We start from the raw sequence: 16,566 nt of genomic DNA on the forward strand, positions 1-16,566 counted from the left end.
GGGGTGAATGGGGCAGGGGGATGGGTCATTTCTCCCCATGCTGAGAGTGTTAGATGGAGTGATGGGGCTGGGGTGGGGTTCATAGAGCAGGTTCCCACAGGATGGGCATAGTCTTATCTTTGACTTGCTGGCTGTCAGGGCATCAGGATCAGTGGGAACTGGGTTAGTCACTGGGAGACAGAGCCCCTGCCCCACTTGGAAGCTGACCTCTAGCTGATGAGGGTAAGGGGGGATCTTCCCTGGGAACAAGGTATCCTGACACCATGGAGTGTCCTGCACCTTTCTCAGCAGCAGCTGGGCAGGACAGCCCCACCCCCAGGTCCCTGGGCCCCTGTCCCTTGGTGTGCGGCTAGGAGAACGCGTGCCTGTGGAATTGACGCTTGCCCCTGCCTGTTCTCCACAGCGCTGATGCATGCTGTGGTGTTTGGCAATGTCACAGCCATCATCCAGCGCATGTACTCACGCCGCTCGCTCTACCACACCCGCATGAAGGACCTCAAGGACTTCATCCGTGTCCATCGCCTCCCACAGCAGCTGAAGCAGAGGATGCTGGAGTACTTCCAGACCACCTGGTCAGTGAACAACGGCATCGATGCCAATGAGGTAGGAAGTACTGCTGGGGCTGTGCCAGCTAGGCCCTGCCTTTGCGCTTCCTGCCTGTGGGCTCCAGAGCAGGGTGTCATGAAGCCAGCAGGGCAGATTCTGGCACAACCCTCCATAAGCCTCCTGCGCCTGGTCTTCTTCTCCAGATTTACCCCTCTGAGGGGAAAGCAGGGCCCTGCCTGCTGTGCCAAGCACCCTAGGTAAGCTGGGAGCCTATGTCAGCAAGGACCATCCTCCTCATGCAGCAGGAGCCCATGAGCTTCCATCCAGAGCCCATCTGAACTGGACCCAAATCAGCTTATTAGGACCTAGAGCCTGAGGAAAGAGGGGGTGGAGAGGGGTTATCTTTGCTGGCCCTAGTTGTGAATCCCAGTGATCGCCTCTGCCTTGGGCTGCAGCCAGAGGCACAAGCCCAACCCCAGGCTCCTAAATCCCCTAAGCCCTTCCCTGCCACTCAAGTCACAGGTGCCTCTCAGTCCTGCCTGTGGGCTTCTCCAGTGCCCCTCTCTCCCTCCGCACCCCTCACAGCCCTGTCCCATGCTAGCCACAAACCTGTCCCTGTACCAGCTCAGGCCATATGCAGGTGGTGGGGAAGAGTGACAAAGAGCAACGGGTCAGTGCCAGGACAACTGGGTACTATTCCTGGACCTACAATGTGGGAGGAGGTGGTGGAGAGCTGCGCAGTGGGGCACCTGCCTGGGGGAGGTTTCTCCTTGTTTGCCAAGGGAGAGTCAGTGCTGGGACACACAGAAGCCCCCCACCACCCCCAATGGGGCCAGGGGCCTGGAGGACTCAGTTTTTGCCTCTCCCATGACTCAGCCTGTCTCCCAGCAGCTCTGGGGCCACACCTGCAAGGGCTCTGCTCCAACACTGAGCTATGGGAGGCTTTGATCCCAGGGGCCCAGCAGGGTGGGGAACAGGAAGGTGCAGCCATGCCTGCAAAAGGGAGGCAGGGGCCTGGTGAGGGAAGCCAGGGAGCATTAAAGCAGAAGTACAAAGTGCAGTGCAAAGCCAGGGGCTGCCAAGCGCTGTGTGTGCATGTGGGGGGTGGTGTATGCATGTGTCATTGCTGGGATAATCTTGACCAGCAGGTCCATTGCTTTAAACAAGAGTCCCTTGTGTTGCCACCTTATCTGCAGACACAAAACCCTTTCATGCACCCACCAGGGGCTGCCTGGCACCAGGGTCCAGCTCACAGGCAGAGATAAGGGCAGGATGGGAGAGACTGGGGTTTCTCCTGCCCCCTCCCCTCCCCCCATCTTCCCAACCAGGCAGGCCCTGTGGTCCTCACCACTGGAGGCCGGGGCATGCAGTGTCGTGAAAGCCACTCTTGACCTGCTGCCCGAACCTTGTCTGGTTGATTGTGCTGGAGGTGCCTGGTCCCTGGGAGCACGCATGAGGGGAGGTCAGTATCTCCTGGGCATCTCCAGTATACTGGGTGATGGCATCTCCTGCAACAGAGAGGCCACTTTGCCCAGTGCCCTGGGCATTGGCTCAAGTGTCCGTGGTAGTGAGAGGCCCAGGGACAGGCACGCGCTGTCTCCCTGCCAATGCTCTGAGCTTCTCCCCTTCCCAACAGCTGCTGCGCGATTTTCCTGACGAGCTACGGGCTGACATCGCCATGCACCTCAACAAGGACATCCTGCAATTACCACTCTTCGAGGCAGCCAGCCGAGGCTGCCTGCGTGCCCTCTCTCTGCACATCAAGACCTCCTTCTGCGCTCCGGGCGAGTACCTGCTACGCCAGGGTGATGCTCTGCAGGCCAACTACTTTGTCTGCTCTGGCTCCCTCGAGGTCCTGAAGGACAACATGGTGCTGGCCATCCTGGGTGAGGCCAATGGCATGGTGGAAAGGCAGGGAAATAGGTGTGCCAGAGCATTCTTTTGTCTCACTAGGCAGCAGGTGGCAGTAGGCCCTGGAGAGAGGAGGCAGTGCCCAAAATGGGGCAAATTGGGTTTCTCTCTTTCCCCCTCCTCTGCCTGCCCCCCCAATGGTGGAGGAAGCAGGATTCCCCAGGGTGAGAGCAAACTGTGCCCATGCCAGGCTGCCAGCTTGCTCCTGTGGTCCTGAGGCAAACCCTGCACTGCATCAGTCCTTTTCTGTCTTTTGTGGCTGGTTTCCCACCCACTGGGCCCTGTTCCCAGCTAAGCCTAGGCCAGTTTCCCCTCCCCATCTGAGCAATGGGGCTTGCTGTTCCCTGGAGCTATGAGGAAACTCAGCTGTATGGGCTCTGGGCAACCTAGGGCTCTTTCCATCACCAGGCCCTGACTGAGGAAGCCTGTCCCTTCTCCCTCAGGGAAAGGGGACTTGATTGGGGCAGACCTGCCCAGCAAGGAGCAGGTGATCAAAACCAACGCGGATGTCAAGGCGCTGACCTACTGTGACCTTCAGTACATCAGCTTGCGTGGCCTTTTTGAGGTGCTAGAGCTATACCCTGAGTACTCCAGCAAGTTCATGGCTGACATCCAGCAGGACCTGACCTTCAACCTGCGGGAGGGCAGTGAGGCAGAGGTGGGTGCAAACCCTGTCCAGCCCTCTTGTCCCTCCCCTCCCCCATAACAAGGGTGGGAGACTCATGACACTGGTGAGCTCTCAAGGCTCTTGTCTACAGGGAGCTACTGCATGTCTGCAAACTCCTAGCACAGAACTTACCGCCTCCTGCATCTGCTGCATGCTCCTTGCCTGCAGACAAGCCACTGACTTTTCAACCTCACCCCCCATCCCAGGTTGCCAGTCTCACCTCTGCACCATCTAACAGCTGCAGGGTGACCTTGGCCTGATGGCCCAGGCTCCCTGTCCCAGCCTGCGTACCACAAGTTCCTTGGGCATGAACTTGTCCTGTGTGGGTGGATGAAGTCACTGAAGCAGTAGGGAGTGCCAGCTGTACTCAGCATGGTACCTGGGCATTGGTAGCACATGTGGCCACCCAGCAGGTGGCTGTCCCATCACAGCCCAGCAGGCACATTTCCCCTAGCTCTCATGGGGAAATTCAGCAGCCCAGTAGCTCTGCTCTGCCCCTTGCCTGTGCAGGTCCCTCCCGCTGTACTGCGGGACATTATTCCTCCCTCTCAACCATCCATCCATCACAAAGATGCTAGCAGTGCTGGAGTCTCTGCCAGCAAAGCTAGCTGGGAGCAGGACAAGGATCTTGCAGGCAAGAGGCTTTGAATTATTAACCAATTTAATCTTCTTAGCGAAAAGCAAAGGGGAAAGTGTCGAGTCCACAGTTTTTGGGGGGTGGCAGGGGCTGGGCAGCTGCTGCTGCTGCCCAGTTGTGAGAAGGAAGCATGAGCTGTTTCTGCCAGGGGCACCCTAAGTTGTGAGGACGAAGCATGAGCTGTTTCTGCCAGGGGCACCCTAAGAGAGCACTGTGCCTGGGCACCAGCCCTCCATGCCTGGCATGTCTCCCCCACCCGGTGGGGAGGGGGAAAAGGGTTGGTTAGTTTAGTCATTCTGCTGACTCCTGCCATCAGGCGGGAACGTTCTGCTTCAGAAATAGCAGTGCGTTGTTCATCCTCCCCTTTCTGTTTGCCTACTCTGTGCCTTCTGAAATAAATAAGTGCTGGGGATTTTGTACAACAGTGCTTCCATGCTGGCTCCCAGCGTGCCTAGCTGGAGAATACAGATCGAGCTGTTTCTAGAGCTAATTGGAGAAGCTTCCTCCTAGAGTCTCACTTCCTTGTTCAAAAATATCTAGCCTAGAGAAATTTGTAAATGCATATAAAGAATGCCCAGTGTTTATGCAGGACCTACCAAAACTCCTGGTTGTGTGCACCCTCTGCTGGTTAACTGGCAAACCTTACTCTTGGGGCACTGCCGGCCATGCCTTGATAACTGTTTTTTGACATTGTATAATTAATGGGCTACAGAGCTAAAGCAAAGAGAGGGCAGCAGGATTGGGATGGGGTGGAGCTGAGAGTTCAGCAGCTAGCCTGCTGGCCCAGCAGAGCTGGGATCTGCTTTGGAAGCACCTGCTGCTCCTGAGAGTCTGGCCCATGGTGGGGTCTATCTTTACAAGTGATCACAGTGATGTCTCAGTGGGAGCTAAACTAGGACGAGAAAATAGCTTCTTTCCTGCTTTGACCGTGACCCAGAAGCAGGTTCTGGGCTGGAGCACGCAGCATTGAGGTCCTGCTCATAATAAAAATAGGAGAAAAGGAGGAATAAGGGGTAACTCATTTTGTGTATCTTGGAGGGTAGAACCTGACCGAAGTTGCAGAGGAAATGTCCTCAGAGCCCCCTCCCCTCGTTCCCCCAACCCTACAGCTGTAGGAGAATGGGAGCTCTACTCCACCCACGTAACTCTGTAATGTACCCCAGGCTGCTGGTGAGGAAAATTCTCTCCTGAAAGCAGGAGGGTCCCCGACACCTTGTGTGGATGGTTGCTCAGTGTCCTCGTGAGGATTTGCCTGGTGGCTTTTGGCCACAGGCACGGACCCTGGGTGCTGGTGCGCTGGAGGGTGCCAGGTGTGGCTAGCTAGCCTTTGCCTTCTGCTTTCTCTACAGGGGCTCCTCCGATACTCCAGATCCCCTCGGCTGTCCCAGGTAATTGGGGTCTGTGCTGTGTGCAGGGAGGGGGGCTGCCCCAGGCTGTCTCAGGTTTGTAGCTTGGGCATCCCAGTGGGTGGCAAGGGCTTTTTGGAACACAAGTGAACCAGGAGAAGTGACCCCTGCATACATGCATGCAGATCCCCCAGGTGTGCAGAGGTTGTTCTGATATCCAGAAACTGTCCCTAGGCTTCAGTGCTGCTGTCTGGAGCCAGGGCTAAGTGCATAGGGGCTGCCTTGCCCTCCTGTACTGACAGGGCCTCACTCTATGCAAAGCTCTTTGGAGCAGTAGATCAGGTTGCTTCCTGGTTGAACTGGGCCAAGCTGAGATAAAGGTGTCCCTGAGAGACTGTCCTGCCCTAGAAAGAAACCACAACCCCCAGGGTGCTTGTCACTAGGGTGAGATCTAGCAGCCCTCTGGAGGGCCTAAGCCAGTGCCAGGCTGAAGGTGTCCTGCCTTGCTATCCCTGGATCTCAGTTTCTTTTCTTTGCACCTACCACGACATTTGGCTCCCTTCCTGTCCCTGCAGCCTCGCTCAGAGAGTGGGAACACCCCTGAGAAGCCCCTTCCATCCATCCACGAGGACGAAGAGGAGCCCGATGACTTCTTCCACCCCTCACCAGCCACCATCACGCGCCGGAAGCTGCTGCTGCCCAACCTTAATAGTCCCGTGCGCCGTGGATCCCTCAGCAGCCTGCTAGGTGACGACCTGCGGCAGTTCTCAGCTCTGCGGCGTACCTGCCGCTCCCCTGCCCACTGTACCAGGGGCAGGAGCCCCTCCCCGCAGTGCCGGAGAGGCAACCGGCCCTCAGAGAGTGAGAGCAGCAATGGCCGGAAGCCAGCCAAGCTGCTGATCCCCTCCCTGAACACCTATGGCCCCCCGGACCTCAGCCCCAGGTAAAGGTGGGAGGTGATGGAAGGGCTATGGTCTGTGAGGGCTGCAGCCACATGACTGGCCTCAAGACAGACTAAGGAGCATGCTGTCATATGCTTTTGTATGTAGTGGCATGTGCACATGTCTATGCTCTGAGATGCATATTGGAACACACACACGTGTGCGTGCATGTCTGCAGGGGTGACCTCATTTTCATGCTTGAGTCTACCTGCATGTTTGCTTGTGCTGGAGAGGCTGGAACTGCTTGTATGCAAGTGGCCTGCATTGTCACTGTCCCTTACCCAGCTGGTGTATCTTTGATCCCTGCTTCTGCCTGGAATAATCTATCTTTTGCACCATTTGCTTGCCAAACTGGGCATGCTGCTCTCCCCATGGGGTCATGTGCATTTCACCTGTCATCTGTGTGCCTGTGATTGGAAAATTGCAGCCCTAGAATGTGGGGTCAGCTCAGAAGAGTGATTGGGATCAGCTGTGTCCCCAGAGCCAGGCTCACTGGATTCACAGGGACTTGACTACCTGCCCCCCCCCCCCCCCCCCCCCGCACACAGGGGGCGGGTCGTACTTTGCCCCCCCCCCCGGGCCAAATGTATGTGGGTGCTTATCTCATGTCTATGTGGGGAGGCCAGCAGCCAGAGAGCTTGGATGTCTCCAGACTTCATACCTCAGCAGCAGAAATACTGCTGAGGTTCTGACTCTGACCCTTGCCCAGCTACTTGCCAGCTGCCAAGCAGGGAGGCCACAATCCCATAGCTCTGCCCCTGCCTGTGTGTCCTTGCTGCAGGCTCTCAGGAGGTGCTGTATTGACTTGAGAAGATCAGAGAGTGCTTGGGCCCAGGGGCACTTGGGCAGCTGTGGCAGGCAGGTGCCAAGGCAGGAGAGGCAAAGCAGGGTTAGAGGTGCTGGTAAGCATCAGTACATCATGGAGCTGAGCAGGGCCCCACAACCCTCCTCTGCTGTTCCCCCACTAGAGCCTGGATCCTTGCCTCACTTTATCCCCAGACCAGGACATTCTTGCATTTGGCTGAAACAGGGTCAGTTCAAGGTGCTGGGGCAAGAGCCCTGGATAAACAAGTCTCAGTGCATCTCCTGGGGCAGTCGGGTAGTGCACTTGTGCCCACGTACACACAGGGCCCCCTATGCACCCTTCCCCATGTCTGGGGCACCAAACCTCGAGCTGGATGCTCCTGCTCTGGAGAAGAGAGTGTGGATCAGTCTCCTTCCCCATCCAGCCCCAGCATTTCCAGTGATGCTGCCATCAGGGAAGAAGCAGCAGGTAGTGCCAAGAGCAGGGATGAGATCGTCAACATTTGCTCAGCCCCAATCTGAAGGAAGAGACGTGATGGCTCCTTTCATACCAGCTGTCAAGGGGCAACAGAGCAGTAGGACCTGGGCAGGAAGGTACAGACCCTGTGAAGCAGTGAGTTCACAGGGGGTGATGTCTTTGTTGTGATAGATATTTCCACTGCCACCATGTAGCCACGTGGCCAGGTGGTGAGGGTGCTCAGATATGCTTTGCCAGTCAGGGGCCTCACTCGGGGTCCTCACCTGCTGCCTAGGCTCAAGCCTCCCCTCCTCCCTAGAGTTGTTGACGGGATTGAAGATGATGGTGGGACATCAGAGACGCAAGCCTTCCATTTCAATGTGGACCTGCCCCTGCCGAGCTCGACCACAGATTCACCCTTGTCAGGTACCTGAGTGCCCACACCGTCACGCCCCCACACTGTCTGGGATCTGGGGTCAGAGGCTCCAGGCCACGGGGGCCAGCTGGTTTAGACAGCTCTCTGTCTCTGGAGAAATTGTTGGACATAAAAGAGTGAATGTTTCCTGTGGGTCTGGGGAAGCAGTTATTCCCAGAGTTGGAGGGGAGGTGGTTTGTGTGGTTAAAGCATGGGAGGCGGGACTCCTGGGTTCTCTCCATGGCTCTGACTCACACTGACCTGGGGCAAGTCACTGTGAAGCAGTACCATGAATGCAGGGCCACCTCCCTCCACCCCAGGGATCATGAGGCTTAGTCATTTGCATTGAGAAAAATCTCTTGCAGAACTGGCCTAGGCACCAGGGAGGAGGGGCTGGCATGGTGTTGGCATGGGCTGGCACAGGGCTGGCTCATGGTGGTGGGGGGAATCCCAGGGGAACAGCTCCTGGCACCACTCTGCTCTCGCTTTGGACAGAGCCCAGCAGCTTAAAGCAACACCCCTCCCCCACACCTGCACCATTGTGGTTTGGTCCCCAAGTGAGACCTAGTTGGGTGGGGCAGAGTGGGGACCAGTCCATCCCGATTCTGGGACATGGGGCATTGCTAGGGAGGGCTGGGGCTGGGCCCCGGTGTGAGCTGCAAGCTGTAGAGGGCCTATCAGAGCATGCTCTGTCCTCCTCCAAGATTTTCCTTGGGCTTCCTTGCAGGGACAGAGCAAGCCTTAGCAGCAGAAGCAGAGGAGATAAAGCAGAACGTCCAGAGACTGAACCAAGAGGTACAAAGGGGCACTTGGCAACTGGGGGGCTTGTATGTCAAGTGTTGTATGGTGTCTTCCCTTGTGTTGCTCCCAAGGCTGGGTCCATCCTGAGAGAGGCTCCTTGAACATTGCTGATTTGAAAAGTACAGCAGCCCCAGCCAGACTTGATTGATCCTAATGTGGCATCTGCCTGAACCAGCCCAAAGGCCACTCTGGACTGTGCAGCCATGGCTACTCAGCATCTGTGCTTCTGACTCGGGTGACCTGGGCTTAAAATTAGCACTGCCTGTTTTGGCAGGGTTTCTTTTCATAGCAGCTAGTACAGCTCTTGCAGAGCTCTTCCTCCCTAGACTCTGCTTCAGCCTCCCCCTGGGCTCTGTGCCTAGGCCTGGGATATGCTACGCTTGCATGTGCCCAGCAGGTCCATACCTGTGTCCCATATCCTGAGACAGATCCATAGATGCAGCCCATAGGGAGCGACAGCGGGGGTTTTGCAGTATCCACAGTCCAGGCATAGCCCTGCCGCGAGTTCAAGCTGCACCAGGGTGGCTCAGTGCTGGTCTTACACAAGGATTTCAGCAACATCCTTTGCCGACCCTGATTCTGGCTAGAGAGCTTGCTGTCTGGATCCCCCATGTGACGGGACTCTCTCGCAGTCCAGTCTTCCTCCCGTAGCATCCTCATGTGTCATAGGGCCTCAGCTCTTGGGTGCCATGTGTGGAAGCTCACAGTGGAGTGGGTCTGGGTTACAGGTGTGAACGCGCCCTCAGCTCATTGCAAAGCTGTTGCATCTGTGACCCTGCCTCCTGGGCATTCCCCTCCTCCCCAGCCAGCCTTCATGGTAAACAGCAGTTCTCCAGAGACCCTGGCCTGATTGCAGTTACTACTAATGAGCTGGGCTATTAAGCAGTATCTGAGAGCTAATATGTGGGTCAAAGCGACCGCCCTTGCAGACAGACACAGACAAGAAACCTCTGTGGCCACCACATGTTTTTATAGGACCTACCATAACTAAAGGCCACATGCTCCCTCTGCTTCAGCTTTCCTTTCTGCAGCAGCAGCAGCAGACAAGGTTGTGGCCAGGGCTGCATGGTTAGTGGGGTGCAAGAGTCAGAAAACATAGCAGACCTCTTGCATCTGGTAGAGATGGCAGCAGAGTTACCCTGACCAGGGAGTATAAGTGAGCATGCACAGTAAAAGAGGCTGGGCTCAGGGCTGGGCTACAGGCATGCACTGAGCAGGCTGTCCTATCAGAGAAGGCACTACAGCAACACAGCCCATCCTGACCCACTTTTCTCTAGCTGCAGTCTGGATCAGTCCCAATCCAAACCAACATCTCTATCCCAGAATCCTTTGCTGCTTTGGAAGCCAGGCTGTAGCCAGCCAAGGGGTGTGGGTCATGCAGGTGGTTGATCTGATATGGGGGCAGAGGCAGTGGGGGAGCAGGGGCAGGGGATGGGCATAGAGTGCAGGAGGAACAGTGGCACTTGGTGCTCAGGGCTTGTCCCACTGCTCCTCACAGTCTGTCCCCCTTCTCCCTTTCCAGATCAGTAACCTCAACCGGGAAGTGTCCCACCTCAGCCGAGAGCTGCAACACATGATGCACCTCCTGCAGACCCAGCTGGGCGCCCAGCCGCTGTGCGGCCCCACCCTGGCCTGCCCTTACAGCCTCCACAGCCTCTCCTCTCCGGACCCCAGTGGTGGAAGCGAGCAGTCACCTGTTCCACCTTTGGCTCATGTGTCCATCATGGTGCCGCTATCACCTGCAAGCGGGGGAGCTTCTCCCAACACCGCCTCTGCCAAGCTCCCCAGCTTCAGGAGCCCCCAAGACACTAGCCCACAGGGCGAGGGGTCCCCTGCTCAGAGAGACTTACCCCATGTCCCCTGCAGCCCCTCTTACCACCCCCCACTCCCATTGTCGGACACAGAGAGGGCCTGCTTCTCACAGACAGAAGTGCAGCGTGCCCAGTTGCCCACCTGTGTCCCATTGCAGCTGGGCTCTCCAACGCTGTGCTCCCTCACCGCACCTTCCTCTGGATCCATCCAGGCCTTCCCCTGCTGCTCGGCTCAGAGTCACCCACCCTCGTACTTCCACCTCAGGTCCAGCTCGGAAAGCTTCCACTGACACCACGGCCCCCCCAAGTCCTGCTGCTGCAACCCACCGTGGGTGCCCTCCATCACTGGCCTCCGTTGTTGCCATGGAGACTGCGATGGATGGAAGGAGGCTGGGCCCAGCCGGTGGCTGATGACCGACACCATTGGTTTGCAAATGGCGGGTTTTCCTCATATTTGCAGATTTCACTGCAAGAGTTGGGTAGGGGAAGGGAGAACCCTCCCAGCCTGCACTCAGCCTGGCTTCCCGGGTAGCTTCCAACTCCAGTAACCTGGTCTCAGCCCCTCCTTTGCTGAGCAGACTAGTTTTCTATTAGATGGCTTTTTTTTTTTTACCTTTGGGAAGAGGAATTTATTCCAGAGCCTTAGAACTCCTCCAAGGATCTAAGCACAAGCCTGGTTCCCCAGGACCACCCTGGGTCATCTGCATGGCCAGGCACCTCCCTGCTCTCCTGGCTTTGGAGCCTGAGATGTCTGCTCCCCACTCACCCTCCACGCAGTGGCCAGCTCTGCGAGGTTTGACGCCACACTAGAGAATGTAGCTCTGTTAATTAAACAGGATGAACTCCTCTCACCCTGCGCTGACGGCCCCACAGGTGCCGGCAGCAAAGGGTTCTGGCACTGTTTGCAGAGGAAGCAGCCTGCTTAGGACCTGAGTGATGCTGACAGAGGGCAGTGATGCTGGGAAAGCAATGTTTCAGGTATGTTCTCTGACTGTGCTCTGTTGGACTCTGCTGAAATCCCTGCAGTTGCACTGGGGTCTGTTTTTTCAGCAAGCCTGGGTCCTCATCCTCCTAGCACTCATCCTGGAATCTTCCCCTCTCCCTTGCATCTGTCCTGCTTGGTTTGGTTATCAGGCTCGGGTTTCAGGAGCTGAAATATGGGTATGACCAGCATATGTGACTCTTGGGATTAGCTTCTTCAGGGCCTGCATGTTCAGGGCATGTGTAAGCTTCCCTATGGGGCCCTGGAGGTTAGACCTATACCTGCAGCTAGCCCTGCAGGCTGCTGCAGAACCCTTAACCTCAGTCCACATCAGTGGCTCCTGGATGGAGACTACGTGTCCCAGTGGGCAGTGGTAACTCTCCCTACCCTGCCCTATGTGGTCTGTAGTCCATGCCCTGCTTTGTTCTTGACCCTGCTGCTGCAGCTCCTGACTAAAGATGACATCCTCTTTCAGCATGAGCTGTAGAAGCTCAAGCTCCTGGTGGAGGGGTGTCATCCATGACAATGTGTGTAGCTCTGAGTGTCCTTATCGCAGTAGAGCAGTGCATGCTGGGACCCAGCATCTCCCAGCTTGTACAGAAATGACCCAATTCAGTGCTGACACAAGCAAGTGCATCTCCCTCTGAGTCTGAAGTGCCTGGAAGGGGTGCCCACTTCTGTTGTGGCTGGCTGCAGTTCCTTGTGCCCAGGGAGGGGTCTCCCCTCTGGATACAGAGAGGGAGGCTGCAGGCTTGCTGGGCACGAGCATCTTCCCCCTCCTGACCTCTCTCAGTTCACCCACACTTAGAAACCCCCTTCCTGTTCTGCCAACTCTGAGCCTGCAACCCTCTTGAACTAGAATGCTCTACTGCCCAATGCTCCTGCAGTGCAGCCAGGTTTGCTAGCACCTGCAAAGGGACTTGACCTGGGCCTTCAGCTGTCAAGGCCATGAGGAGGATATTACCCAGCCCAGAGCTGCCCCCCACAGGGGCAGACTTGGTTTCTGCTGCACTGGTTCCTCAAGGCTGGCTTGCAGGTGCAGTAGGGTAGCAAATGCAGCTAGTCAGGTCCTGCATTGAAATAGCAGTCCCTGGGAAATGGGGACAAGGCTGCTTCAAGCCCCACACTTGACTCTCAGCCCTAATGCCCCAGAACTTCTGGTTGTGACCAGGGTGTGAATCAAGGGGGCATTTGGGGGGGGGGGGGGGGGGGGGGGCTGAGCCCACCCATAAGAGACAAGAGCTCCCCTGTAAGATTTGAAAATCATAACTTGGGGGGTCTTGATCAGATTGCTTTTTTACTTTGGTGGGCTTGTTAATCAACGAACCGGTTTAATTTTTTTTGCAGACACCCCCCCAAGAGTCAAAGTGTAATTCAAACCCTGGTTGTAACTCAAGTGAGGGACCAAGGGTTGGAAGGCAGTCAGGCCAGAGCTTGCTCTGCCTCTGCAACCCAGCTGTGTTCACTGGTTGGTGCTAGCTGATCAACTCCTAATGCTGGCTGAGCAGCTCTGGGTCCAGCAGCACCCATTTCTCTCCCTGGTAACCAACACGCCTGATTTCATCCCCACAGACGTCACTGAAGTTACATCTGATTTTCATGGGTTCAGGTGAGGTAAGAGCTGGGCCCAGTGTCCCTGCAGTGGCAGGAGGAAAGGAGTTGATCTGATCTAAGTGTGGGGGGTGGGGCAGTATTGCGTGGGGGCATGCAGGGTTCAGCACAGCCTGCATAAGTGGGCTTCCCAAGAGAGAGGTCCCCTGTGAATGCAGGAGCTGGCTGAGTCCAGTTCTGGGTTGCCCATCTCCTTGCACTCACCAGTGACAGCTGCAGATCTGTGGGTACGGGAAGGCAGAGCAGATTCCTCAAGGTACCATGGGCCCATTCACAGGTGACTGTGACCTCAGTGGGAAGCAGCTCCCAGAGCCTCTGTCTCTGAGTGCAGCCCCTGACTACTGTTTTTTGGCACAAGGAGCTCTATGGTTCCTGGCATTGGTTGACCAGATGGGAGGGGTCCAGCCCCATATGTAGGAGCTGAGTAGACCTGCAGCAGTGGAGGGGAGAGGGGGATGGTTCCTTAATGCAGCCCCTGCACCTGAATGGACAGGTGAAAGCAGGGTCCAGGGTACCTGTATGTACCCTGGAGCACAAAGAGGCAGGGGCAAGTGAATCACAGTAAACCAAATACATCTGCTTGAATGCCTTTGGCTGCTGGCAGGAAATGCATGCTGCTCTGCTAGTGCTGGTTGAGAGGACGGCTGTTCTAATGCATGGATATAGCCTGAGAAAAGCAGTTGCTGCCCATGCTGATTTAGATGACTTGGCAAAGAGAGGGTTACGACTCCTCCTGTCCCCAGCTCTCCCAGTCCTGCACCTGTGTTGGCCATTTGTCATAGTATTCATAGTTTATTGTATTCATAGAAAGAAGTAGGGTCGGAAGGGACCTTGTAGATCTTCAAGTCCGACCCCCTGCCTGGGCAAGAGGAAAACTGGGCTCAAACAACCCCAGCCAGGTAGGCATCGAGCTGCTTCTTAAAGAACCCCAGGGTAGGAGCCAGCACCACTTCCCTTGGAAGTTGGTTCCAGATCCTAGCCGCCCTAACTGTGAAGTAGTTCTTACGGATGTCCAATCTAAACCTACTCTCCAACAACTTGTGGCCATTATTCCTTGTTATCCCGGGGGGCGCTTGGGGAAACAAGGTCTCCCCCAAACCCTTCTGGTCCCCCCTAGTGAGTTTATAGATGGTCACCAGGTCCCCCCTCAGCCTTCTCTTGTGAAGGCTGAACAGGTTCAGGTCCCGTAGCCTCTCATTGTAGGGTCTGCCCTGCTGTCCCCGGATCATGCGGGTGGCCCTCCTCTGGACCGTCTCAATGTTGTCCACATCCCTCTTGAAGTGGGGTGCCCAGAACTGGACACAGTACTCCAGCTGTGGCCTGACCAGTGCCGCATAGAGGGGGAGGATCACCTCCTTGGCCCTACTTGAGATGCACCTGTGGATGCACGATAGGGTCTGGTTAGCCCTGCCGACCGTGACCTCGCATTGTCGGCCCATGTTCATCTTGGAGTCAATGATGACTCCAAGATCCCTTTCTGCCTCCGTGCTCTCAAGAAGGGAGTTTCCCATCTTCTAAGTGTGCTGCTGGTTACTACTGCCCAAATGCAGCACCCTTGAATGAGTCTGTCTCCCTGCTGCATGATAGTGCATGCCATCAGTCCTTTGGTTAGCCCTTAGCCTTGCAAATGTATTTAAATGCATCTGGACTGTTGCAACTGGATTGTGGCACCTGGGCATTTAGGTGAATGTGTGGATGGGGTCACACCTGACCTCACCACAGGCCTCCATTATCTCCATCTCCTCTTGCTTATCACTGAGGGGTGGGGGGCTGCCTGGATCACAGGTCAAGTCCAGCTCCAGGGATGGCGGAGGGAAGGACTCATTGCTCAGCAAAATCACATTTGAAAAAAATGTGAGAATGGGGAGAGAAATGCCTAGTGGCATGTGACCAACCCTCATGTGGGGCCTAAATCATTGATGAAGTCCTGATGTTAATGGGGTGATTTCAGGCCAGGTTGGACACCAGCCTCTGTCTAGCTCCGTAGGGAGAGAAAAGGGGTGGAAGGCAGCGATGCCTCTAGCTCAATGGTTCTTAACCCTTTTTGTACTAGAACCCATTTGTAAACATCAATGGCCAGGTTAGACCCAGTGCCCCTCACTTCCAACCCATTGCTCCCCAGCCCCTCAGTGTGTGGGGTGGGAGGTATGGGGGGCCCCAAGGAACCCCGTTGCAGGCTACAACTCTGCCAGTCTGCAAAGGAAAAGCCACAACTTCCCATGTTTTTTTCCTTTAAAGGAGAATCCATTTTTAAAGTTTGTTCATAACCCTTTCATATATGGTTGTGACCCATGGGTTGAGAAATGCTGCTCTAGTTGAGGCAGAAGGCAGGATCCTGGCAGCTGAGCATGGGGCTGAATCAGGCCCCTCTGTAGCCTCCCTCACCGTGACTGCCCCCTCCAGGTTGCTCTTCCTGCCAGCAACCCCAGGCTCAGGTGAAAGACATCAATCAGCACAGGGCTGAGGTATCAGGTCAGCCTAGCTATATCTTGTTGCATAGGTGTAGCTCCAGCTCAGTGCCTGCCATGGCTGGGTCCACAACCCAAGCTCCTAAAAGGCTGTAGGAGTGCCTGGTGGGTCAGGGACAACTAGAGTGGCTTGTTTGCCCCCTGCCCCTCATGCCCACGTACTGATCCATTCTTCCTGGTCTTACAAAGTTGCTGTTGCAGTCTTGGCAGGCAGATCCCTCTGCCAACACTCCCACCTCCCCGTCCTCTGGCTAAACCCTGCTGTTCTCACTGTTGCAATAGGCAGGGATTTTTTAAGGACTTTTGATACTAGTTTTCCAAAGCTGGGGGGGGTGGTTGTTGTTTTTTAAAGAATACTTCCTGGTGGGAGTTTTTCTCCTCTACCCTATGAAGCCACGGATCACACTCCCATCACTTTCCACAGAAGAGGGGGCAGGGCCAGGCCAGGGGAGCCAGCTGCAGCCCTAGTTGCCTTGTTGGGCAGGGAGGGTTTTGTGAAGCTGGGGTCAACCGCTAACTTGGCCCCTTTAGATGCGATGATTTTGACAGGGTCTCGGGCCAGTTCTCAGTGAGCCTGATGTCCACCTGACAAAACCCCAGCACAGCTAGCACTGACTAGGCCCCTTGTGGACCAGGGCAGCGCAGGGTATGCAGGATAGCTCCATTACCAGCCCCCAGCACATCAGAATCCTGCAGGTGGCCTATGCAAGGAGGCTTGTCCCTGCTCTCAAGAGATGGGTCACTGAGCATGGTCCTCCTAGGCCCTGCAGGCTGTGCCAGGCAGGCCTGGCTGGGCATGGAGTGGAACTGTTCATCTAGGAAACCAGGCAACAGGGTATGGCTCCTTGTTGTAGGCAGTGTCCTCGTTCCACTCTGTTGTTTTGCCTGTGGAGGGGGAGTTCCCAGGACAGGTTTTGGGGGTCACAGCACCTGTCCGTGGGGCTACGCCCATGAAAGATCTGGGCAGGGTGGCAGTGCCCAGTTTTTTCTCTCACACTGTGGAGCCCTGGAAGCAACAGAGCCCTGAGCCAGGACGGAGGCACTGGAAGAAGGGCAGGGGGAGCTGGTGCTCTCTATCTGCCCCAGGGTCCTGGCCATCCCATTGCCAGTGCAGAACCAGGCCCTTCTGGCTCTGATCTCACAGGGATTCCTCCCAAGTCCTGCTCCCA

General features: G+C 56.1%; 1 protein-coding gene across 5 annotated transcripts in view; it reads left to right on the forward strand.

Annotated features, from left to right (window-relative positions):
* Positions 1-16,566, forward strand: part of KCNH4 (potassium voltage-gated channel subfamily H member 4) — a 49,042-nt gene that overhangs the window by 31,835 nt on the left and 641 nt on the right. For 2 of the 5 annotated variants that reach the window (XR_003092318.1, XR_003092320.1), the window contains 9 exons: positions 404-603; positions 2,183-2,432; positions 2,901-3,115; positions 5,111-5,149; positions 5,683-6,050; positions 7,629-7,735; positions 8,452-8,519; positions 10,048-11,314; positions 12,666-13,828. Coding sequence is in view for 1 of the 5 variants with exons in the window: in XM_025195102.1 (XP_025050887.1) it covers positions 404-603; positions 2,183-2,432; positions 2,901-3,115; positions 5,111-5,149; positions 5,683-6,050; positions 7,629-7,735; positions 8,452-8,519; positions 10,048-10,626 (1,826 nt within the window). In the remaining 4 variants the exon portion in view is untranslated. Of the gene's footprint in view, positions 1-403; positions 604-2,182; positions 2,433-2,900; positions 3,116-5,110; positions 5,150-5,682; positions 6,051-7,628; positions 7,736-8,451; positions 8,520-10,047; positions 12,490-12,665; positions 13,829-16,566 lie in introns of those variants that run through there. The other 3 variants (XR_003092319.1, XR_003092321.1, XM_025195102.1) reach the window with 3 other exon arrangements.

This window comes from Alligator sinensis, unplaced genomic scaffold (assembly GCF_000455745.1).
Source record: "Alligator sinensis unplaced genomic scaffold, ASM45574v1 scaffold1555_1, whole genome shotgun sequence".
NCBI classification, from domain to species: domain Eukaryota; kingdom Metazoa; phylum Chordata; order Crocodylia; family Alligatoridae; genus Alligator; species Alligator sinensis.